This window comes from Tenebrio molitor, chromosome 4, assembly GCF_963966145.1.
Source record: "Tenebrio molitor chromosome 4, icTenMoli1.1, whole genome shotgun sequence".
Classification (NCBI taxonomy): Eukaryota; Metazoa; Arthropoda; class Insecta; order Coleoptera; family Tenebrionidae; genus Tenebrio; species Tenebrio molitor.
The window spans coordinates 29402929-29429162 of NC_091049.1; the positions used below are offsets into that span (position 1 = coordinate 29402929).

Here is a 26234-nt window from a genome sequence, read left to right on the forward strand (position 1 = left end):
TTTTTTATAAATAGCTTCTTTCAGTATCAAATTTCTGGTTTTTAGTCGTATAGTGAGTGCGGTGGGTTGTTGTCGTTTTTCACGAAAAACCAGTGTCGTGCCAAATTCGATAGGAAGGAACTTATTTTTTACACAAATCTAAGGTAAGTCCCTCGATTTTGCACGTTTCCAGTCATCGGCAGTCGCATCTGCGACGTTTCGGCGTTAAAAATGGAAAAAAATTAAATCGGCCACAAGCCTACACGTATATACACGGGGTGAGTCCAATTTTTGTCGCACCGGCGGAGAAAAATCAAGCTGTCTCGAATGTCATTGATCGTCACTTGTTCCGAGACAGTCGGCGGTGCCGGGGCGAAACAGCAACACGATCCCTTCATGTCACAGTTTTTTCCCTCTGTTTCTTCGTTGGATATTTTTTTTTGCGTTGCAGTCGGGTCCGAGCGGTGCATCCAGATCGCCGCCGCTTATTTTTTCACGTTGCACACCTACGGAAGAATTTGGATTGCAGCCAACTTTCTAAATTTGTGCGGAATTCGGCGTGTTTTTCGGAATTCTGAAAGCGACGTAACACGTTTCGATTTTCATCGCAAACCGGAATCGCACACGTACGTATGTGCTCACGTACAACGGGAGGCTGCCGTTGTCGAATGGTCAAGCAAGCGTAGCATTATTTCCACGGCTACTTGACCCGGCCCAACAAACAACGACATTCTGACCTCGTCCTGGCCGCTCCGGATGGTGGTTGTACTTCTTTGCTATCCGGCCGTCGTGAGCGTTCAGACGTAGATGATACTTTTTTTTAGCGAATGTTGCTCGTTTCCACTGCATACCTAAACAACGACCGGAGTTTGTTGATCTCTGACAGGCGAGTTAATGACCTAGTCGCGGAATTTAGGACTTTTTTCATTTTTCTCTGTTGTTTGGATCAGGCTGGCCAACATCGAAACTTGTGGATTTTTGTTTAGCTGATGCTTGTCAGTTTTTTCACAGTTTATCCCATTATTTCACCTGACAGAAGGCTAAAATAAATCCTGTATGAACCTACTACAAAAATAATACTTCATATTAAAAAAAAAATGTTGTAGTAGTACAATAAATGTTTCTAATATCGTAGTTGGCTGTGATGTATGGTGCCGTATGGATTTGCCGCCTCTTCTGGACTTGTAAATTTGACATTTGACAGTTCACATTTGTCCTTTGCAGTTTTCATTGTTTATCAGTTTTTTGTAAGTTCATTAGTTAGTTGAAGAAGTAAAAAAAGTTCTAATTTGAAGACGTTTTTGTTGGTCCAAATTTTAGACGTAATCAACAGATTTGTGTTAGGAAAACAATTAAGTGGAAAAATTTGAGGAAACTATTGAGGATTAAAGGAATGACCAGAGCACAGCCCACAAACATTTTACAATATTTTAATTAAAAAAAAAACAAGTGTTTAAATGACAGTTTAAAGACTACAGGACGCAATATTGGTCAATGTGCCAAAACATTTTTGAAAATAAGTGAAAAGGAGCAATCAAGTACATATCTGGAACAACGAACACTTTTGCTTTGAAAACAATACTTTTTTTTGTTTGTTTTTGTAATGTTTCAATAAAATTTTAATCAATGAAACAAGCTAAATTAGTTGTGAGGTGATTTGATTTTAATTATTTGTTACAATTTTTTTACTTTAAATTACACCCATCTTAAATCCTTGTATTTAGTCAACCATGCAATCACATTAATTTACGTTTAGTGTAGTATAGTTACGCTATGTATTGTAGGCGGCAAATTACACTGGCAACTACGATGTACGATGTTAGTACATTAGTACACAGAAAACTCTGACAAATCAAGAAGTAAACTGACAATCTTTTGTTTAATAATAATAAGGCTAGACTTGCTCCACCACTTGTTTGCTGTTTTTTGTCCGGGCGAGAATCCGGACTATTCGCGTTTTGTTTGGTCAATGGCGCTCTCCGGTCGCACGACTGGTCGAGATTAATCGCGGCATGCGAAAAAATTCGAAAGATCGACCATATTGCCCCAATTAAAATACCAATGAGCTCTTTAATGGTCAGCGTGTTTTTTTTTTGTTCGACGATTTGTACACGGAGGAATGTTAAACGATTCGCGCACAAAAAAAAAAAAATAGTTTAGAACACATTGTCGATTCACGGTGCCCACCAAACCGCAAATTCTAATTCGGTCGAGTTTTTATTTTTTCGTTGTGCAGATTATATTCTAATGAATGAATTAAATTGTTCAGCGGTGATAACCGCGAGGTTAACTGGCGTGACGGCGATATTTCTTTCAGTTTTCATGTTTACCTACTCCAGTGTTGCGTCGCGGTTCGTCGTCTTGTCGTGTTGACATAAAATGGAAATGTCAAAAAAATTTCGAAGGTCAGATTTCAAAGCTTCAGTTGTCAAATACGTAACAACTCAAATTGAACTTGAAGTACACTGAAGAAATGCTTCTGTATGTTCTTCTCGCCAGTTGTACATCTTAACTTGGCGACTGTGCTTGCTGGAAATAACTTCAACTCTAACGTTTAAAAGGGATGTTTTATTATTTTTCTAATGGTGACAACGAAAACTGTGTCGGGTTCATTTTTAGCATTAAATGTCAAACGTGATTCATTTAGCGAACAAACAGTGGTGTGAATTGTTTCTGTTGTAAAATACATTTTTTTTAGAACTTACCAACTACAGTTTTGCTGTTTTTCTCAGTGCTACATGATTTTTACTTTACATTAATGATTTAAGTGAGGGAAATGTCTAAATATGTATATCAACCTGCGTTTGTAAAAGAGAGAGAAAATCACGGCCTATGTTAACACGGTTTTTTTTTGAACGGTCGTTATAATTGTTCAAAAGTGCGTTTATTAAAAAAAATCCTAATCTACAGGGTGTCGTAGTTACGATGAAGACATCTCTATATTTTCATTAACTGTAGGAATAGAGATTTGAATTTTTGCACAGTCGAGGTGCATCTTTTCTGGTATTTATCTCAAATGTAAGTTGCAAACCCAGCCAATTGCGATCTCGCGAATTGGGTCAATTCTCGTTATTTTGCTTCCTGTTGGAGATATTGAAAGAAGTTAGATCAGAAACGGTTGGGAATCTCATTGTAATCTAATATACAGGTGTCTCAAAATTTGCGAATTCCGAATTCAGAGCGTTGTAGGGGATCACTTCAGTAGTCTTTAGTAGCTTTACTGTAGAGTAAAAAATCTTAAATTTTTGTAATTTTTCTTAAAAATTGAACGGCAACATAGCTAGAATAGTATTTTGTTACTGTGGATATGAAGGCTGCTATGTATTGAACAAAATTAAAGTGCTTATATCTTCTTCAGGAAGACCGAATTTTTTTTTTCAAAGCATTTTTCGACCTCCACTGGGTCCTTCCCTACCACGTTCTGAATTCGGAATTCGCGAATTTTGAGACACCCTGTACATCCAGTTTCAATGCAAAATTTGATCTTGATTTTTCAAAATAAATAGTTTCCATAAACGTGCCATGAAAATGAAAGAACTTGTTAAAAGCAAATTGAAAAATAGTATATTATGCAACGAGATTTATAAACGGCACTTTACACACGAGTTTTATTTATTAGGCAAGAGCGGAGCGAGTGTTTAATAAAAGAGTGTCCAAAGAAGTTTATAAACGAGTTGCATACTATACTTTTTCTATTTTGCACCTATAACACAGTCGGTATAACACTCAAACGGGTTTCGAAAAGAAGGTCTTTTCGATACACGTTTCAGGAACATTTACTTAAATTTTTAATGTTGGCAGTGACTCATAGTGAGTTGTTGCTACGTGATCACTGCACTTCACGACACTTTAAATTCAAAATTTACAATTGTTCGTCTATTTACCAGCGTTACCAACCCTTATATTTGCCAAATATAATTTTCCTAGCATTATGTTTTGAACTTTTTTTAAATTTAAGGGGCAAAATAGAAAAAATATTGCATTATACTCGTTTTATAAACCATTTTGTCGCACTTGTTTGGTTTATAGCACTCGTCGCTGCGCTCCTCGTGCTCTAAAAAACGCGTGCGACAAAATGGTGTCTTATAAAACTCGTATAATAAATTACTATTTTTTACGACCAAATGAACAATGCAAATACACATAACACATAACTTCTTTATTCAACGTTAATTTAAACATAAAATTCGAACCTGATAAACGTCAATTGACAAGTGACAACTAACTTCATTTTGACTGTCACATGATTTTTGCTATTAGAAAGACCAGAGCGTGATTAAAAAGCCCGTTCCTAACTTCACCTCGTTATTAAAACGCACGAAGTCACATCTTGTCAAGGTGTATTTAAAAGATCATAAAATTTGAAACAGGTATTGTAACACAAACTGATTTGAAACAATGAACTATTGCATTTTTTTTCTTGCAAATGTTCCACCTTTAATTTGGGTTAGCTCTAACTTTTGTATCAATTTTTTGTGGAATCGCTTTATCTGTTTCGTAAATATTTAAAAAATGACATTTACAAAAAGGACATGTATTTGTATACTTTTGCTATCGATGTGTAGTTGAATTGAGGAATTTATCGTTATCAGTTTGACATTTCGAGATTTAATTTGAACTGCACAATTCGGATGTAGCAATGCTTTTTAATAATAAAATAGTAATAAAGATACCAGAATGAATCATGTAGTATTTCGACGGCGCGGCGCTTAGTTCAACGGTTTAACCCACGAGTGACATTTGACATGTAAACAATTGCATTGTTTCGCAAGTTGGTAAAGACTACATGAGATTTTGTCAAGTCCACAATGACTAAACGTTGATTTGGACGAGGTCAAGTGCGTTCTCTACTAATATTTGAGGAGAACTAGTAAGCATGTTAGGTCTTAAGCAAATTTGACATTTCGACGAGTCAAATTTTTTACAACAAGTAGTAGTCTCCTTCCGTTCTACGTCGTCATGAATGGGAACCTTGGTGTTGTGTGCACACAATGCAAATGTTGTATGCTTCTCAAGATCATACTTCGAGTTCTGGAACATGTGCGGCCGGTAGTATTTCCGTTCGATACCAGAAGAAACAAGATGAATGATCGTCTTCTTCAACGCGCAACGTGGCCATAAAAAATGTTTGACTTTATCAGCGTCTCACCAGAGCTCGATGGATTTATAACCGCGAAGGGAACAATTCTTATCTTAAATTATTATAAACAGTGCGTGCGCGCCACCCAGATTTCACTCGAAGCCCCCGTGAATGATTTTTTCTTTTGGCGGACTAAAATTTACCGTCCACGACGAATCACAGTGCGGGAGAGAAGATCGTAAATTTTGTCCGAGACAGTACGTTGACCGGGAGGGAGGTTTAAAAATCCACACCCCGGGAACGCGCCCCTGAATCGTCCCCATAAAAATAAAACACGCCGAAGACGGAACAAATTATATCACTTCGTCTAGATCGAAACGTTCAGGTGCATCATCGGGTGTGTTCACCTCGCAAAGTTCTATATCTGATTCTGTTCGGCCGACGGAGATCCAACATCAAAAATAGATCCCGGTTGGATGTTTGGAATTGCTCTCAGCAGTTTCTGGTACATTATTTCCGTTCGATGCGTGTCATTTCTGCGAACATTTCGCTCCAGGAAGCGGGAAGGATCGCTCGCGGACACGTTTGAGCCTACCCAACTGTAGCTGAGACCAACGGAAGAGTTTGCAACAGATCTGCGGCTGTAGAGCAAGAGTTGCATCGTTTGTTGTGTCACATGACATTTTTGCCAGATTTTTTCACAGATTTGACACTCCATAACGTTCACTTTTTTACCTACGCAAAAACTACGATTTCGATAGTGGCAGCATTTTTATTTTGGTCAGATCTAACCGGTCGCTGTCAACAGGTTAGAATTAGCAACTTTTGATTTAGGTCATACTCGTATATTATGAGACGTACCACAGTGTTCTATTTTAGGACCTGTACTTTGTCAAATACAACAGAGGAAAACTTTGTTGGTGAATCATCACTTGATAATAATTTTAATCCGTGTACTGGTGTACTCTTCACTTCGTTAGATACTTTGGAAAAATAGAAATAGGAATAGAAATTGGAAAAAATTTATGATGTTAGTAACACTCTTAATTTTTAAAAAGGAAATTGAAGAGACATATAATTAAAAATGAATTCAGTATTTCTGGAGACAGACAAAAAACAGTGGTGCTAGACATCATGTTCTTGACGTACACTTTATTTGTTGGCATTTTTTCAACGGGAATGGAACAGTAAGCGTTTCTGACACCTGTCAATAGTTTCTGGATTCTGCAACTTGTCTAAACGACCGTGTAAATATTTTTTGTAGGGTTCAAATCGGGACGACCCGAGGATCACTAGATTTGATTTAACCGACTCGGATTATTATTACGTTGAGGTTGGTCTTTCGTCAGCTCGTAATTTTTTTTTTGAGTTGGTTCCATCCAAAAACAAATCTTTTTTTCGGATTGTCGAGTTTTTGACGATTTCAAGCTAACTTTATCCGAACCGGACGATTCCTTTTCCTCGGAATTCTATCAAAAACTGTAGTTCATGAAGGTGTCAATAAATTGTTAAAAAAGACCTGGGTCTTGGAACTTTACCTCCATAAAAAGGGGTCCACTACAATCGCACATTTGTTATTACCTCTCTCTCTCTGCTCCTTTTTTTCCACAAATTTCAAGCAATGTAATATTGAACCAACAGCTCGATACGAAAATATGTGATTTTGAGTAAATCTAAGAGTACATATTTGTGTAACATATCAATTCTGGACAAATCGTAACTAGTTTTTCTCTTGCCCGTGATTACAGTGAAATTCTTAGTACGTCTTATCATTAATGGATGCTATAGTTTGTCCAGCGAGAGATTGGTTGACATAAAAATCACTAAATTCTACCAAGAGAAAGTAGTACCTAGCGCACGTAAAATTTGAAATAATTTAAATAAATTTTAGATCCTTCAAGCAGTAAGATTTTTGCCCTGAAATCATGCTCTAATTAATGTAGTATGTAATGTAGTGCATTTTGTAGTGTTGGGTTACAAGCCTACAATTTAAAATCTCCCAATATCGCTGAACGAAGTATACTAGTAAATAAGCAAAGCAAATAGAAATCAAGAGATTTTTTCAAAAGAAAGTACATATGACGTTTTTAAAATCTAAAATGCGTGTGTATAATCTGTTTCAAAATCAAAAATCCACCAACACTGAATTCTACCTCGAAAATACAACCGACAACGTCGCCAACTTTTGTTTTTAGTGTGTGTGCAAGTGTCAGAAAAAAGTGGGGTTATGAAAGAAAACTGTTGGACAGTCGTTTTGGTCGTAGTTCATCGTGTTTTTTTATTCTCATTTTATTATTTCACTCAAAAGGTAAATAAACTCAACAGTTCAATGTCAAATTATGGCGGGAGGAAGGGCCAACCCAAAAAAATGAAACTTATTCTAGGGATTTCTTTTTTTCTGCCAACATAATTCAACAGGTGGTGGATTTTTGATTGACCGAGACCGAAAATTATTCTAAATGGTAAAACTGTACAAAAAAATCAAATTAAATGTAAAACGAAAAAATCATTGTGCACCTCATCTGGTTATGATTTAATTATTGCAAAATATTTAAAGTGCATTACTAAGTGACCAAGCTCAATTAACTCTTGCACAAATATGCCAATGCTAATAAAATGCAAAGGTGTTTTCGAGGCATTTGCAAAAATTTGAGCCTTGAAATTGATTTTGTGTACAGGGTGATTGAAGTTTTACCGCCCGATCAAAAACACCCACTTCTAATCGATTTAAAAAACTGAAAAAATTCAGGAACGATTGTGTATCGCTGTAGAATATTCTGTAAAAATTTCAAATTTTTTAATGAAACAGGTAAAGATTTGCTTGTAATTCAATAACCGCTACATTCATTTACATAATTTTTCACTAAAAGTCCATTCAAACATTTAGGAAAAATTTAGTGTCATTGAAATCATGAAAACATCACTGGTTTTTGAAATAAATGGAATTACATATATTAAAGTGCAAAATTCATCTATGATTTATTATTAAATTGGGCGGTCACTTCCACAAAAGAGGTTGACATGGGTTATTTATGGTACCCTTTAGGGACTAGAGAATTATTAGAAAAGTTCTCAACAGATGTTTACCAACAATGAGGTATTTACTTATGACACTGTCTTAATGTTAAAATTTGAATAATTCAAAAACTAATCGTTTTATTTTGATGCGAATTTCATAAATGTGTTCTTAGAATTAATTGTGAATTATGAGCGTGTACGAAAAAAAAAATGTTTTTGCTCAAAATCGATTTTTTTAATTTTATGGCTCTGAATGAAGTGATAAGGGAAAATTGATTGCACACATTTGAAGCCTTATATCAAGAGAATGTAACCCTAAGGTTTCATAAATTTTACTAATTTTTTAATAGGGTATCGCGCGGGCGATAAAACTTGAATCACCATGTACATAAATGTTGAAAACGGTGTTAATTTTTTTTAACTTAACATCTGGTAACGTATTTGTCAGAACATCGAACCGGTATCTTGACACAACAAATAAAATTTTCTGAAACATATTTAATGTCAATTTTCCGAAGAGCGACTCGGTTTGCGCCTTATTTTAAACAAGCCCCGCGAGATTATCTAATTCGGTACAACATCCGAAGAATTTATCCTGTTCGGTTATTTTTAAACGACCGCACATTCCTCGTCTTCACTAGGTAAGTGTGACGGTCGATACGAACCAATCTATTTCTACATCGGAGGATTGTCTTTTTATGCGTCACTCGTATCGGTTTGGCATTGGGAAAGTGGCATTTTTGAAACCTTTTTTGGAAACGGTGACGCGACCGACAGTTACACGAGCCGATTACAAATTCTGTGTTTATTTATGTTTGCGCAAACATTGCCGCATGTGATTTTGATAACGTTTGTTGTGCCGCAGGGGAAGGTGGGGGCGGCAAGTGACTACATTGACGTGCTTGGAACGATACGATTTTGTATTCAAATGGATAAGAAAACATTTGGACGAGGTGCCAGTTGAACACTTTTTTTTCCACCAGAAACATAATTTAATAATTTGTATTTCGGCAAGATTCAAGTTCACGTTCGATTTGACGTTTCGAACGCATGACGAAAATAACCGAAATATGTACATGTGTCCGAACAGTTTAGTGAAAGAATCTCGTTTCGTAATTGTACATTTTTAGTCCAAGAACAAGAAATGCATCTCATTAATCTAAATTCACTCTGACCGGTAAATTGCATAACGCCCAAATAAAAATATAAATACATAAATGACAAAGTCGGCTGCGAACGAATGACATTTATCTCAGTTGTTATTTCGATATGTTGGTTCGCTTTATGTTTTGCTTTCTACTTCTACTTTGGAGAAACGGAATGTGATTCTCAGGACGCAACAAAATGAAATGTTTTTTTTTCGAAATGCAGTCGGATGATGAAACAATGAAAAGCGAGTGCAGCACCGTTTAAAGACACAAGCGGAGCTGATGGCTCTTGAGAAATTACGACGAAAGTGGATACGCGGAGGATTACAGGTAGAAATTTGGATTCACCAGGAAAGCGTGGTGTAAAAAAAATGAAAATGATGTCATTGGAAACGGTCGGGGGGTCAATTCTTGATCGTTAGTAACTTTGCGAACATTCGCAAAATTGCGAATTTTTCTTAAATCCAATTCTTGACTATTCGTTTTGTTACGAATTCGCAAAATACTATTCGTTTTTTGCGAGCGGAATTATAAGTGGTGTAAAATCACGATTATGATAAAATATCAACATTTAAGTGAAAATCGATGAAAATGGATTAATAAAATATGTGATTTTTGAATCGGTCAATAAGCGTTAAAAAAAGTGCCATAGCCGTTCATTTTTGCACGCATTTTGCGTTTAAAAAGTGCCGTAGCGTGTCATTTTGTAACGCAATTATAAAATTTTTCATTCATAATTAGTAGTTTTTTTAACGAGTTCGTATGTAAATTGGGATTTTTTTGGCATGAGTGGGCCAATCTAAAACGCTAGTAAAACGAGCGATTTTTAAAGATCCACGGGTTCACACAGGAGAAACTTTTCAAATTTTGAGTGTCGAAAAAATTGTTATCTAAACTTACGGGCGCCAAAAATTTTTTGTATGCAACTCGTTAGTAAAGTATCTTTTTTTACTCGGCGGATTTGCGCACTCGCTTCGCTCGAGCGGCAAATTTTCCTTCTCGTAAATAAAAGTATTAGGTACATACTTTACTCACTTGTTGCATAAATAATTAAATAACTCCACCAACATTTGCCTTTGCTTTTTAGTTGCATTCGTTCCCAGTGTCATTTTATTACTGTTCATTTTAATCAAAAATTAGGATGAGCACAAAGCACTGACAATAGTGACAACTTTTTAATTTGTATATGACAATTATTAAAAAGAAGACTTGTCAAGAATAGGCTTTCTTTCCACCATTCGCAATTTATTCTTCGCAAAAATGCAAATTCGCAAATAAACGATCATAGTCAAGAATTAACTCCCAGAATAATCCAGTTGTTTTTGTTTCTTAGTTCTAACTGGCTTTGTATTTAGTTTCTAAACGCGATTTTTTTTTTTTTTGAAAAAAGTTGTTTACATTGTTTAAAGAGAAAAGAACTATCGCGCGTTCAAATGAAATCCTGGGCTGAGTAGGCGTTGGAAAAATTAAACCTTTAGAACAGTGTAAAGTTTGAATTTCCCGCCGTTTGACACGAATGCCATTTGAAAAAGAAAGATTTTTTTGGCTCTAAATTTTAGGTTAGCTGTCAACAGGCTCCAATTAATCTACGCTTTAAAAAAGCACAACAATTGACGGTTTCCAACGCCTTCTCAGCCCAGGATTTTTTTTTTATTTGAACGCGCGATACAACTATTACACTGTTTTTTAAAAGGGCAACCACTCGTTAAATTTGTGTGCGGTCGTAAATTTTGTTATGGAAAAGAACAGAACTGTTGAGGTAACCCGATTATTGTCTATTTACCTGCTTTGCAGTGTGATGAAAAACGTTAGCCATCACATTTCTGCAGACCCAAATTTACGTTCGTTCATAGACAAAAATGATATTTAATAAAAAAAGCTTTTTTAAGACGGACACGAATTTATAACTCATTTATTAGAATAAGTAAATAAGAATGGTAACGAGCTTTCAAAATAATTTATGCTCAAGCGGCCCCGATATTCTCTCGTTTTTAGTTGGTATGCTTTGACATTTCCTTTAGATACGTAACCTCACATTGATCGTCATTGTAATGTAAATTAATTCATTCAAGTAAAATTCATATTGTCGCACTCAGAAAACCGGGACAACTCCCATTGGATAGTTCTAAAAACAACTATTTTTTGCGGACGAAATAATTCACGCGGATGCTTGTTAACCTAATAAATGACATTTGACATTAATTGTGGTTTGACAGGTGATGAAGCTACGCCATACGGAAACGGAAGCAACAGGCCAACAACAACAGGTTTTTTGAACGCTCGTTAGTTGCCACTATAAAGCAATATTTAACTGTCATAAGTTGCAAATGTCAAAAATTAGTATAACAACGGTTTTTCATGACTTTTTTTTAATCATCGTTTAAATTTCGTGTATTTGTTTGTTAGTATTGTCAAATTGGTGATTTCATTGCTTCGAAAGGGGTCACACTTAGTGACAAGTAACCTACAATAATTATTTATAATTCTTCCTCTAGCGAATTCAGAAATTTTACCTATGTAGCCAGAAACTTTGCATCAGGAGCAATTATGTAGAAATCATACGCTTTTCGGATTAGATCTACTCGTACATTGAGTTTGCCGCGATCTGCATCAATTTTTGAGCCGTCGCTCGACAGTTCAGTACACACTCACTTCAAGATGTTCGCTAAATACAACAAACGTTATCAAAACGTAAATAGCAAACGATTACAACTGTTTATCTATTAATATTGAAGGGCAATCTTGCGCTATTTTTGACATTTGTTTGACATCTGATCTGACATCCATGGGCAGTTGGACACGCCCACAAGTCCCACAAAGGGCGACTCGTCTTTAATCACAGTCGAATCACTTTTTTAGTATTTCGTGTAATTGATAATTGTAATTAATAAATAAATCGTAACAAATACTTCAAATGACCTTATATTTGACCCCGCCGAGCCGCCTGTGGACACTTCTACTCCGCTCAGAAAAAAAAATGAAACTTTAATCGTCTATGGAGAATCACAAAGGCGCAATTTTCGACCGCTTGAAGATAAAAAGTATTATTCTTTGTTTTCAAGGTTTATTGTGGGTTGTTTTGAGTCTCGTACAATCAAAACATGGAAACAAATACGAAGTAAATTTACACAGCCAAAAAATTGCAAAAATCTTTCTCAAGACTTGTATGCTTTTTCCGTGAACAGAAGTGTACTAATTTTTGCAAAAAAATTAGGTTTTTTTATTTTGACATTTCTAAAAAAATCATTGTTTTAAGCTTCTAAAAATATCAATCTCCAATGTACTCATTTTACGAATATTCGCCAGGCCAAGGTGCATCTCAAAAACGGGTGACCCAATTTTTTTTATTTTAAACTATCATATGTCAAAAATAAATTAAATCGACTACCTTGAAGTCAAAAATTCTATTTTTGTTATTTGATTTGACACGGAATGACCATAGATGTTTAAAAGTTAAAAATAAGAAATGGAACATACAGTCATATCATAAGTCACTGAAAGTTCAATCGTTCTGGAACTGTTCAGCCATCTGTCACATGATAAGGAGAATTGTTAATGGCAAAATAAAAACTGAGTCTTACAATTTACTTTGTAATAAACCTTATGGTGTGGGAAAACGTTATAATCGTAAAATGAAATCCAAACAATAATAGAACAATCAGAATTAACAATCGCATAAAGCACAACGCCCACCTTCGGAATTCGCCGATAACACATTTGACAGTCGTTACAAGCGTGGAGCGTTTATCCGGACGTTTTTGCATTCAAATAAAAACATTTATAACGTGAAGAGCAAAAACCCCATCTTAAGACTTGGGTGATCCACGTTGGAACCATTCGCGAATCATTTCCAATACCGATTCCTCGGCCGGACTGGTGATTCACGTAGATTTTGAGCAGTGAATCACGAATTTCTCCGCAAGTCGAAAGCAATGTAAACACGACGGTCGCATTTATCGCGTTCTCGTAAAGAAATAAGCCGAGCATGACTGGCTTGTCAATAGTGCAGGCAAACAGCGCATCTGTTGACAGTTAACGTTATCGGAACTGAGTCGTTGTCTTCTCGGAGGTCCCCGATCCGTTTATCAGTCCCATTGCTCGGAAGGTTACGAAAATCTGTCCTCTCTTCCCCTCGGCGCAGGATGCGGTCTTCCATGAAGGTGGACGGTCAAGCGACGAAACCGGGGAAGTCGGACAGGACGCGGTTGATAAGCACGCCGCACGATCCGGAAAGAAAATTCCGTCGCATGAATTTCCGTAAAAGTTGAAAATGATCGTCGTAAAGGATTTCTCAGGATTTCAAAGGTAGATTGCAAGTCTCGGTCGGCTGTTTTGCGTCCTACTTGTTCCTTGGCTCCGGATAGGAGATTCGAATTCTGCCGAAACTAATTGGCGGTTTTCTTTTTCCGCGAAGGTGGCGAGGAAAAAATATTACAGCGGATTTGAATTTTTGGAACGGCGGTAATTGTTGTGCTCCATCCATTCCGGCTTCAATGAGATTCCATTAAGTTTGTTGGTCGGTGTTTCCTGTTGCGGAAACTCTGAGATTTTTATCTGGTCTTAATTAATTTAATGAATTCGTAAATGTACGTTTTCTCTTGTTTTGGGTGCATCTGGGCCGAATAGGTGGAGTTCGACATGATCCTGTTCTATTCTTGGTAAAAGAATTGGTGTTTCTGGTGTGGATTCGTGTGCTTGACAGATTTACGAACGATTATTTTCGTTTTTAATTTGTGGTTGATTGGTCCGACGAAAACTTGATCGGTTGTTGGTTTGTTTCCAGATGGCCGAAACCGTGAAAAAGTCAAGAATCGTAAGTGACACCGACGATAATCTAGAGGAAGCCTTGATGGAAGAATTTAACCTGAGACTAAAAAAGTGCATGAGCCAAGTGTGTTATTTCGCTTCACTTATCGCTCCACTCTTCCCTAAACATCGACAGTGTTGTGTCGATTTCTACGGAAGCAGTGTCGTTTCTCAATCGATTAACAGGCGTGTGTGCCGTGCGTTTGTCTACTAACATCAATTTCCAGGACGACCTCCAACAAAACACCGAAACGACGATCATCGACAACGAGGAACTGTCGAAAACCGCCAGTCGAGACTTGATCAAAGCCGAACAAGAGAACTATTACGAAGAACCGATCGAAACGAACGGGAAACAAAACGGATACCATCAAGAAGAGAACATTTACGAGAACGTAGGACACCAATCAAATAAGACTGATCCAGTAGCGACGGAGCAAAACGTCGACAACGCGACGAGAATCGACCAAGACGACGAAACGTCCGCGGTCTACGAAGACATCGACGACGACCCGACGACGAACAGCCGACCGGACTTGACCCTGACGGACCTGTGCGAGGCCAAAGAGGTCGAGCAGGAGGTCAAGTCGGCGAAAGACAGGATGCTGTTGTCGACGGACGTCGCGCCGTGTCTGCTCTTCACCCAGACGGTCACCTCGCCCATGCTGACTCCGTCCGAGGAGAACATCGACTTCTTGAAGGGTTTCCGGAGGGAGTCGACGTCGAACGGCGACAACGACGCCGTCGTCACGGACATCGACGAACTGAAGACGAAAGCGTCCGGCGATTGGGTCGTCGTCGATAAAGAAGAGAACGTTTACGAGAATTCGGAGTTCCTCAAGCGGAACAAGGACGCCGCGATCTACGAGAACCTGAAACTGGTCCAGGAGAACATCTACGAGAACCTCAAAGATCTAGAGGCGAAAGTCGACAAGGAGAACCAGGAAGTGATATATCAGAATGTGGGCGAGTTGAGAGAGACGCAGGAGGAAGAGACGAAAGAAGAAGAAAAGATGGCGGTGGCGACCGAGGAGAAGGGAGAAAGTGACGAAGATCGGCCAGAAACGGAAGTGGTTGATGTCGGCAAACAGATCGACAAGTTTGAGAGCGAAGAGGTAAGCAAGAAACGGGGGAGCAGGGTGGAGGTGGGACGTCCGGAGGTTCAGTGAGTCGGTAGTTTCGGTGTTGTTTTTCGCTTGCATGTTGTGTAATTTACACATTATTATTATTATTATTATTATTATTAGGTATTATGTTGTTGCTTTGGGATGTGGATTCAGAAACTTGTGATTTTTTTAAACATCAACGAAAGTCACATGCTATTACTTTTCTTATTTTTTTTTCTCCAAAAATATATTTTTTTTTTACTGTTAACTCAAAAGAATTTTTTTTGTTTTTGTTTTGATGTTTCAGGTTTGTTTATTCTTTCAGATTGGACTGTTTTTAAAGTTAGATTATGTCAACGTTACTGTTAGTTCTGCAATTGGGAGAAATAATCAAATTAAGGAAAACGGTACACTTTTTTGGCCTAACGTCAAAAAAAAATACGTCTATTATTGTATTCAAAATGGAGTCGTTTATGGATATCTATTAAAGCACTCGTGGTTTAATAGATCTCTAAGAAAATTTTTATCAATATTTCAGTTATTATGTCATTTACACCAAAAAACTTCCAATATTAATATTCAAACTCTACTTTTTAACATCTGTTGCAGATATAGTTGCATCCGTTACCTTGAATTACCAATTAATACAAAATTCCATTTGAACATTTAATTTTTTTATTTAAAAATTTAAAAAAGGGTCCAAATTCGAAAAAATAACAAAAAACTCGTTTTATAAGGGCACTCGTCCCAAATAAAACCGGGACTCGTGCGCCAAATCAACCCTTCTAAAACTCGTTCTTTAATATACTATTAAAGATCATCAAAATCAAAGTAGGTAAAAAATAAATGAGGCGCGTACGATTTGACAGTTACCAATGTGGTAAACAAAATTAAATTCATGTCACCAACATTAGAACCGTAACATTACTGTTTCCATTAGTTGCCTTTATACGTATTTTTATCGACCGTTCCGACATAAATTCCTTCTGAAACACCGATTTTACGGCAGAGAACTTTGCACCGTAACTTTTCTGAATCCACCACAAAGAGCGCTGTTTGTTCTGTTCGTTATAATTTTTTTTCTTTTCATTTCGAATTTAGAGCACGCAAGTGACTGAATCTTATGTAGAAACCACAACTGTCGAGTCGCATTCGTCGGCTGACAAAGGACTGAAGAAGAAAAAATCGAAAAAGTCGCGAAAAGAGGAGAAAGAAAACATTTCAGTTGTAAGTTGTGTTGTTTCGTTTTCGTACGTCTTTCGGTCTCTTCTCTTGTTGGGCTTCGACTAGTTTAGTTGTTTTTTTTTTTTTTTTCAATTAACGTTTGTTTTTAGAATGGAACTAACAATGATTGCGAGGATTCTTTTTATAACGTTAACGTGAAAAACCTGGTAAGCGCCTGTTTTCTTTTATAGATTTTTTTAGTTGCATTTTTTGCTTTGTCCCTTTTGTACCACGTCCTAGCGCATGATCGGCCTTAATTTTCTGTTTTGTTCGCAATCAGTGTAGGAGTTTCGGAGATTTGACTAAAATAGGAGACGACAAACCGTCTGCTAATCACAACCGTACAGATAGAACGGTAAGGCTTTTCCCCATTTTTTGTTGTTTATTGTTGTTATTATTTTTATTTTGGTCTCTACCGTTGTGCATGTTGTTGATTCGTTTATTATTTTGTCGAATAGCGTACTAAATCTTTGTCCGATGCTATGTGCCTTGCCTCTAACAAACTCATTGAGAACGTCTTCTCCGGAGTGTCTGTACGAGCATTGGTAAGAGCTTCTAGTGCCTCGTTCTAAATACGAAGCGGCTAACTTGTAGTTTTTTGCATGTCTTGCATGGTGCACTAACCCAATATCCGTAGAGAGAAAAGTTTCATTCCAACATTGGAGACTGTAGATTCACAAAAAAACTTGTCGATCGTTCAAACGTAGACGTGGTAAGTGTCGACAAGGAGAATAGACAATTTTAATTTCGTCCGGACACGTTTTTCCACGTTTTATTTTCGGAATCGTTAAAAAATTGTGTACACGATAACCTCACGAGCGGGACGAAAGAATTTAAGATGTGCAGATGGATAGATAAACATTTCGTTTTTCTCCCGGTGGGCTTTGAAACGCTTGAATGCTTAAGAGGTTTAACATAGTTCTTTTCGAGCGACGTTTCCTACTGGAAAAAAGATGTCCAATTTACTTGCTCCAAAGAACATTTCAAAATGTGATTTTCTTTATTCCGAGTGATTTTTACGAAGCAAGAGAGAAATGTTTTCCAAAAAGTGTCCACCTGTATTTACACAATATGTATAATTAAGCAATTTTTAAAACTGAGTTGGCGACGAAAACCAAAACTAGGTGCGTAGATTAACTCGTACCAATGCAACTGTCAAAATAAAAAAAAACTTATACGTCAATTATATTTTCAATTAAACAACTGTTTAAGTACACCTCATTTTTTGACAAAATCAATGAATAGTGTTTTGTTTTTAATAAAATCGACAATAAACAACTTTTTAAAATAAATATATTTTTTTGTTATTCAAAATATCATCAGAAACTTTGATTACGGTAATAGACGTAGTTACTTAACACAATAGAGAATCAAAAAAAGCTTTCCCTTGCAAAATTCTTATCGGATGCAGATTTCCTTTTTTCGTAGATGTTTTTATTGCTTGTAGTTTCTCGTACAGTTCCATAAAAGTATTTCTATTATTTTCACTGCTGTTTCCATCAGTCTATGTTTTTACCTCCCGTATGTGTACATTTTTCTTCCTTCATCCCAACATTCTCATTATACAGAAAAAATATCTAAAAAATTCTATGTCCAAAAATAAAATGACATTTATTTTTTGAGCTACAATTTTTTTTAATTGCTTTTAGTCTTCTACCTTGTCCTACAACCTCGTAGGTAAAATTTCGGCACATTTTAAAAATACACCCTGTATATCATGTTTTTTAAAATGTACGCCAATGCGAAGTAACCTATAGGAAATATGCTTTAAAACAAGGAAACCGCATTGGTGTACGTTTTATAAAATATGATATACAGGGTGTATTTTTAAAATGTGCCGAAATTTTACCTACGAGGTCGTTTGACAACGTAGAAGACTAAAAGCAATTTAAAAAAATTGTAGCTCAAAAAATAAATGTCATTTTATTTTTTGACATAGAATTTTTTAGATATTTTTTCCGAGTTCTACATGAAGCCAGTAGCTCGTGGTTAAAATATCTGTACAACTTTAAATAACACCCTGTATAAATAAAAAAAGGACTATTTCACCATAAGATTTTGATTTTGACACGTTCCGGTAATTATACTAATCGACTTTTGTTTTTCATTGGGCTTCAAAATTTTTGTGATCCTTTGTATGTACTATTTCATCGATTCCTCTTCTATTGTAAATTTTTCTTGTCATGTTAATTGCTATTTTTTCATTACCTTTAAACGCTTCTTGTCATTTCGTTCCTCTGCCGGAAGTTGTTCGTTTTAAACCCCTCTTCCTCTCTTATCAATTCAAGACATTTTTACATTTTCTAATGCTTCAAACAATTAAAATGGTTCGATATCCAACGTCCCACATACACATAAATCACCATATCGCTTTATAATACTGCTTTGACATTTAAATTCCAATACATTTTTTTCGCCATAAATTAAACTCGCATTTATCAATTCCAGAATCGTTAAAGCCTAGGGATATTTACATTTCAGCTTGCCGAGGACTTGATTTCGGAAAACCCTCCATTTCACTGTGGTATAAATTATGTGAAGCGTGATTTTCTCCAAGTCGCGAGACAATCGTAAAAATTATTTTCGCATTTTCAGTGGTCGCCTCACAAAACGAAAATAACTCGTGTGAATAATCGAAGACATCAAACAATTGCTTTAAATTTAGAGACATTTCGCCGAGTAAGTTGGCATCGCCAAGATGAGATCATCGCGGTTAAATGACTCACCGTGCTGGTGGTGCCAATTCGGTTGACCCAACGCGACAATTTTTGATAGCCACTGTTTCATTTTCGAGATATTATGGATTTTTGTTTTCGTTTATTTTAACAAGTCGTCGTTATCAGAGACTACTTAGTGCGTAATCTGTATTTATCACAGACGTACACCCACACATTCAACAATCGAACACCCGACAACTTCGATGTGTTGTTCAGTGCATTGCTTTTATTTTGGAATTTTTCATCTGAATCACAAAAAAAAAACACTGAACAAAATGTAATCTGCAACTTTGCTGTATAAAATCGTCGTTTGCCATCCATAATAAATGTCAAAATAGGACTTCTGTATTCAAATATTTATGGAGTTGCAAAATGTAGTCTGTTGGTATTCTTAAATTGGTAGGTTGGTAGCACTTATACACTTCAAGAGCTCACTAGAGCCAGATTCTATGAAAAATGTATCTAGTGTAAAGGGGTAAATGCGCAGAAGTCGCAAAGTTGTTGAGGTCTCGTTGTTAAAACTTGACTCCTTGGAGTTCAAGGTTTTACAGTTTATTGTAATAAACCGTGAGAGTCGTCAAAAATCGGCAGGAAGGTGTCTACTTTACCGACTTTGACGAACAATAGTTTACGACAAAAATTAAATTGCTTACCGTCTACTGTTGCGCAATAGTATATTACATAACGACAATGAAATAGAGTTATTTGTACAACTAGTTATGAAAGTCATACTTTTTTTCACGAATTTGCAGATATGTAAATGAAAAAAAGAGACTTTCATAAAGTGTTGTATAATCTGTTTCAAAATAAAAAATCCACCACCTGTTGAATTCCCCAGAAAGTTTTTTTTTTTTTTTGGTTGGCCCAACCTCCCGCCAAAATTTGACATTGAACGTTGAGTTTATTTACGAAACACAAAATAATTATTATGTACAAAAAGGTTTTAGCTACCATATCATACTTTTTGAGTGAAATAATAAAATGAGAATAAAAAACACGATGAACTACGACCAAAACGATTGTCATAACCCCACTTTTTTCTGACACTTGCAGACACTAAAAACAAAAGTCGGCGACGTTGTCGGTTGTATTTTCGAGGTAGAATGCAGTGTTGGTGGATTTTTGATTTTGAAACAGATTATACAATCAAGCTTTTCGATGCAAGAGTGCTTCAGATTATTGCATTGACGACGAAAATAAAAATGTCTGATAGTGAAAATAAATCAAACAAATTGAGTGTGCGACTCGATAAAACGCTTCACTTGTAGCGTGCTGCTCAATTACTCACATTTTGAATATTTCACAAAACGAAAATTTATAATAATATCTTCGAAACACTTCGAAAACACCACACGTTTAAATAAAATAATTTAAATGACGTAACTGTCATGAACCAGTGTCGCCAACATTAAAATTGAAATTGTCTATATCACTAACAATAAGATGTCTCACTTCGAATCGGCTCTGAATTGTGAATCCTGCTTTTGCAGAAGTCGAGTTTCAGCAAATTCGACGCTCTACAGAAGAAAAACGTCCTCCACGTCCGTTCATCGGATTCGTCAAAGGCCCAGGAAAAGTTCAATGTAAGCCATGCGTGCTCGTAGTTTCTTGCGTCTCGAACCGATTTTTTTTTATTCAGGGCGCCCAGATTGACACTTCCAATTGCCGAGCCTGCGAGAAGCCCGTCTTTCAGATGGAACAGATCAAAGCCGAGAAGGGCGTCTGGCACAAGAACTGTTTCCGTTGCACCGAGTGCAACAAACAACTTAAGTCAGTTGCGTTGACACTCCCCCGACCGAATATTGAAACGTGTTCTGTTCCAGTGTCGACACATATCAGAGCAATGAAGGCAGCCTCTACTGCAAGCCCCATTTCAAAGCCTTATTCACACCGAAAGCCGTCGAAGACGACGCCCCCCGTAAGTTGACATCGTTATTGTAGCGTGTCTGACAGTCGATCGTACTGTGAAATTGGTCGTGTTTTCAGACAAACCTAGAAAGCCCGAGCTGATTATTCGGGAAAGTCAGCCAGTTGAATTACCGCCAGATGTCGTTAGAGGTACAGAGAATAACGAAAGAGTGTGCTTTGCATCATGCATTTGACAGTTAATCTAACGCGCCATCTGTCTTAAAATCGTAACATCCAAATCAGTCGACGGAAATATTTTTAATTAGCCAGATTGGGGAGCGGCGAACGATCATTAAAATGTGGTCCGGTTCGGTTTATCGATCAGAATTGGAAATGTTGACGGACCGACGGGACTGTTGCTCGTGCAGTGAAATGTCATATTAATTAATGCATGAGATTTGTTCCAAAATTCCTTTACTTGGTCATCCGAAAACACCTATTCTGTTGATGGAAATCAGACCATATTGAAAAAAATATGGAGAATGTTTACAATTTAAAAAAATATATATTCTATTACTTTTTGCCAAGAGGTCACAAACATATGTATTTTTATAACAAAATTTGCAGATTGCAGTCATTTATTGTTTTGTTTTTTAAAAACAAGTTAGAACACCAGTGTTTCATGAAAGTTAAGTGCACAACTGTGCAAACATAATAATTAAATTTTTACACTTGGCAATAATCGATTAAAAATTATTGCTATTATAGTTTATTAACTTAATTGCCCGTCGGCGAGCAATTGATTGTATATAATGTAATTTTTCCCCAAATAAAATTATTGTGAAATTTATCAAGTCAGCATTTGCGCACTAATCGATTAATCCAATAATTACCTTGCACAATAGAAACTGATTAAAAGTATTAATCAAGCTAATGGTGCAGTTTAGTCCCCTACTTAAAACCCGACTCGCCTCTGGTGGCTACTTTCTGCAAACATTCTAAACGTAATTGAGCTATGAACGAAAAAATTCGTCTGTTTAATGCCACTACACGTATCAAAAATTAAAAATAAATACTCAATGCTCTTTTTGCAATTTTAAAGAGTGATTAATTCTTTTTCGCGTGTTTCGTTCTTCTTTTTTGGCGAATGATTCCAGTCCAACTCCACCACTGTCGACGTAAATTAACAAGCGTTGTAACTAAACTTGTGACCCGATGTCGTCACGTCAGATCAGTTGATTTGGATGTTTGCAGCGAGCGATAAGCCCGACCTCGGTCTCGAAGAGCTCCAGAGTCTCAACGTGAAGGAGCGGTTCCAAGTGTTCGAACACCATCAACAGACGGAAACTAACGAGGATCGCACACTGTCCACTGTCAACGTAAAAAGATCGCCGTCGATCCTGTCAAAATTGGCAAAGCAAGTATTGACACTTTTCGATAATTCGTCAGTCGACAACGATTTGTAGGTTTCAGGCGAAAGGTATGGACATTGGCGTCGCCGACGACTCTTTGAACGGCATCCCCATCGAGGAAAGTTCGTCGGAAGAGGAGGAGGAAGACGACGGCATCGAAGGCGAAGACGCCGACTTGATCAGGGCGAAAAAAGTCCAAAAGGAGAAGCCGTTCCATTTCACGGGAATGTCCGACGTCAAGAGCAGATGGGAGCAAGGGGAGCAGCACTCGTCGAGGGACGAACGCCGGGAAGAGAGAAAACAGGAAATACAGTCCATCAGGAATAGACTGTTCATGGTATTTGGTGGCGACGAAGTTTCAGAGTGTTTCGTAATGAGGTGTGGTCGTAGGGCAAACAAGGAAAAATGAAGGAGGCGTATCAGCAAGCGGTGATGGAGTCCGAGTCTTGCGTCAACTTGAGGAAGGAACCCATCGAGATTTGCGACACTAAATCCTTGAAAGAACGATTCGAAAAGGGAGAACTGGTCAACGAGCACGAGGCTAAAGAGAAAGACGCAGAAGACACCGAAGTTTTTGAAAGTGGTAGGTGAAACATGTCTAGTCAAAATTATGATTGCAAAAAATTTACAAGGTCAGCAGCGTCGATTCAAATTGTTGTAGCGTTCAAAATCATCGTTTACGGTGACCATATTAACAGTTAGCATTGAATTGCGAATATGTTTTAATTTGATAAATGTATGTCACAACATAAATCCAAGTATAAATGTGAGGTTATGTTGTTGTCACTGCAGAATTTTTTTTAGTCAAAAATCTATTTCTTCCTCAAGTTCCTTTTTTATATTTGTTTACTAGATGGAACAAGGTGATTACAGAAATTTTCGTCAAAATGAGGGCTAAAATAGGCCAAGTTTATTGTTCATTGAACGACGTGAAGTTAGCAAGACATCTGACTGATTTTGACTTGACTCCTTGACTGTATTTATTGCAGAGATCAGCAAGAAATCCCGCTCCCTCTTCCTAGAATTGGACGCCAACGCGTCAAAAGCACCCCAACTCACCCCGATTTCGACGCCCAAGATCGACGTGAAAAAAGTCCGAGAGGTAAGTTCGAATTTTCGTCCGTCGAGTGTGCCGTGTACAAATGTCACTTGTTACACGGCGCACCCTAACCTCAAACTTCGGTGTGCGCTCTTGAATAACGGCGCGTTCGTACTTTGAAGAGTTACTTAATGAAATCGGCGAGCGAGGACGTTGTCAAGTCTTCGGTCAATCCCGTGGACGACGTGCAAGTGCGCACTGCCGACATCCAGCGGCGTTTCAAATTCTTCGAAACGTACAAAGAACCGGAAAAGAAGAAGAAAACTTTCAGGATAACGCCGCCGCGCGAAGGACAAGCCAAGGTTGTGCAGTGTTGTTGAGATGCGTGCAGCTTTTTGCTCTTAATCGACTAACGTTATTGTCAAGGAATGGTTTACTAATTCGTATTAATAATAATGAAGTGCTGCGCCGGATTTTTTTTTTTTTGTTGCTGTCTGTCAATTAGGTGTGTTGAGATCGGGTTGTTTCTAGGCCCCCACGCCCGACAGGGACGTTTACAGAGATCCGGAGATCGTCCGTTCGGAAGAACTCGTCGAGGACTCTGTAATAGCGAAGGAGACGCACACGGCGACCAAGATGCTCAACAAGTTTAGACAAATGGAAGAGAATCTGACCAAAGAACCCCAACCGTCAGGTACGATTCAACAATAACATAGGACGATCACGTAACGATAAAGTCAACCAATTGCAGGACCCAAACCTTTGAAGAGGTTCACTCCTCCCCCGGAGCCGGCGAGACCGGAGTCAAGCAGCGAAGCCGAGAGCGGATCAGAAGAAGAAAGCGAAGAGGAAGACGAACCCGACAACGTTAAGGTCGCCGATGATGACTTGATCGAGGTTGAGTTATCTCGTCGTTTCGGCGGTTCCTCTTTATAATTTTTTTTGTCGTATTCAGGCGCAGAAAGCGGCGAGGGCCAAGCAACTGCGTGCCAAATTCGAGCGCTGGGAGGCCAACGAGATCAAGAAGGAACAAAACAGCGGCACAGTCAACATCATCGAAGAGCTCGGCGAAGAACAGTCGCAGATCGAATCTACTAAATCGTAAGTCGACGTAGATTTAAGCGAGTTGCCGAACTAGCGAAGTCTCGAGGTGTGCATTAATGCGTCAACGTTTTGCCCGTTTGGCAAATGACTGCACGCGACCTTGACGCTTCACTTTTCCGCCTCGTCCGCAGTCACATGATTTGATTATTTTTGAAGTTTGCGCGCCCGTTTCGAATCGATGAGAGAGGGCAGTACGGAAACGAACAGGACGCCGAGGGTGAAAGTAAACAGATTCGTGGTAAGTACAGTAGTCGGTGTGCATCGATTGTTTTTTTTTTGTTTTTTTTTTTTTTGCCTCTTGAATTGTCTTTTTTCTAACAAGTGTTTTTGTTTTGTCTTGCACTAATCAGACGTACATGCATTGAAAAGCGTTTGCATGCAGCATTTGTTGTTGTCCGACATTTGTAATTAGTTGATTGTCGTTTGTTTCCAGTGAACGAATTTTCGGCGGTCGACGATTTTCTTATCGATAAAATTTCTACTGGCTTTTTTGTCTAACTTTTAATAAGTAACACTAGTTGATAGGTGATAGGTATCTGAAAGAAAAAAAAAACAATTGCGAAACAATCCAGAGAGATGTCAATGTGAGAAATCAATGTTGTACAACTTTCCTAAACATTTTTATTGGATTTTTTGATAATTGAAAGGATGTTTGTTTTTTTATTATTTGTCTTTGTAAATTTTATAAAATTCGTTATCTGATTGATGTTCCATAACGTTTGCGATAGATCTGTTTGTTGCTATTGAATTTTATATATTTGTATTACGTCAAGGTAAAATGGACATTGAATTCCTGTCCCAGTTCATGTTAATTTGATGTCTGTTTTATTCGAGTCGACAACTGCGATTATGTAATTGTGCCAATTTATCATGTTATTATTATTATTATTTTTGAGTGAAATAAAATATACATATATGTGAGATGCATTTTACTTAACCTGGAAAAAAGACAATTCGAGGTTGACGCAGGAACAATATTAATTTAGCTTTCGTTGGTGAAGGAGCTGCCCAACGTGACCGAAACTTGCGAGAGTTGTAACTCCAGAGTTTACCCATTGGAAAAAATATCCGTGCACAATCACATCTACCACAAGAACTGCTTCAAGTGCATGGAGTGTAATTGCGTCCTGAGGTAAGATGGCGCCAAAATCGTGTAACAAACTCAAAATTAAACTGTTGAATCGGCGCTGTTGAATTTTTTTTTGAGTAGCGTACTGTGAATTGTGTGGCGACCGCGTATATTGCACAAACGTCATTGGGTGGAGGGGCTTGAGTGGTGTACAAGTGCTTTTTTTTTTCGTTTTTTTTTTATTTTATTTTCGCAGGATGGACTCGTACTCGTACAACCAGGGTCTGTTGTACTGCATGCCCCATTTTAAGCGGCTTTTTATTTCCAAGGGTAACTATGATACCGGATTCGGTCTCGGTCAGCACAAGGAGAAATGGAACGCGACCCTGGCTTAATTGTATCTTGTGATAAAACAAATAAATCTAAGTAACGCCTTAATTGCCTTCATTGAATATTTTCTACTCTAGCAATATTTATCGTACTTAAAAAACTATATGTATCGAGCTTGTCAAGATTGCATTTTGTTAGATTTTATTTTTCATATTTTTTAATGTATTATTTTTAACTATAAGACGATACCTATTATTCTATTACCAATTATGATGTGATTTTTATCGAAATAAATTTTTATTGTCGAAGTCGTTTGTTTATAGTTTGGTCGTTTTAAAAGTGGAGATTGGCCTT

General features: G+C 37.4%; 1 protein-coding gene across 13 annotated transcripts; it reads left to right on the forward strand.

Moving 5' to 3' along the window:
* Positions 1-26188, forward strand: LOC138129220 (myb-like protein X). 13 transcript variants are annotated; one of them, XM_069045465.1, is made up of 23 exons: positions 1-143; positions 14009-14116; positions 14259-15146; positions 16239-16364; positions 16472-16528; positions 16642-16716; positions 16820-16906; positions 16999-17073; positions 20569-20661; positions 20718-20848; positions 20902-20996; positions 21065-21136; positions 22181-22343; positions 22393-22675; positions 22729-22921; positions 23328-23440; positions 23560-23739; positions 23909-24071; positions 24129-24274; positions 24333-24478; positions 24638-24719; positions 25483-25613; positions 25807-26188. In XM_069045465.1, the coding sequence occupies exons 2-23, from the start codon at positions 14009-14011 to the stop codon at positions 25943-25945; spliced, it is 3546 nt and encodes a 1181-aa protein (XP_068901566.1). In that variant the 5' UTR covers positions 1-143; the 3' UTR covers positions 25946-26188. The 13 variants fall into 13 exon arrangements, with proteins under 13 accessions (XP_068901566.1, XP_068901570.1, XP_068901574.1 ...); XM_069045469.1 differs by having other exon boundaries at positions 14009-14038; XM_069045473.1 differs by lacking the exon at positions 23560-23739.
* Positions 26189-26234: the final 46 nt, after the last annotated feature.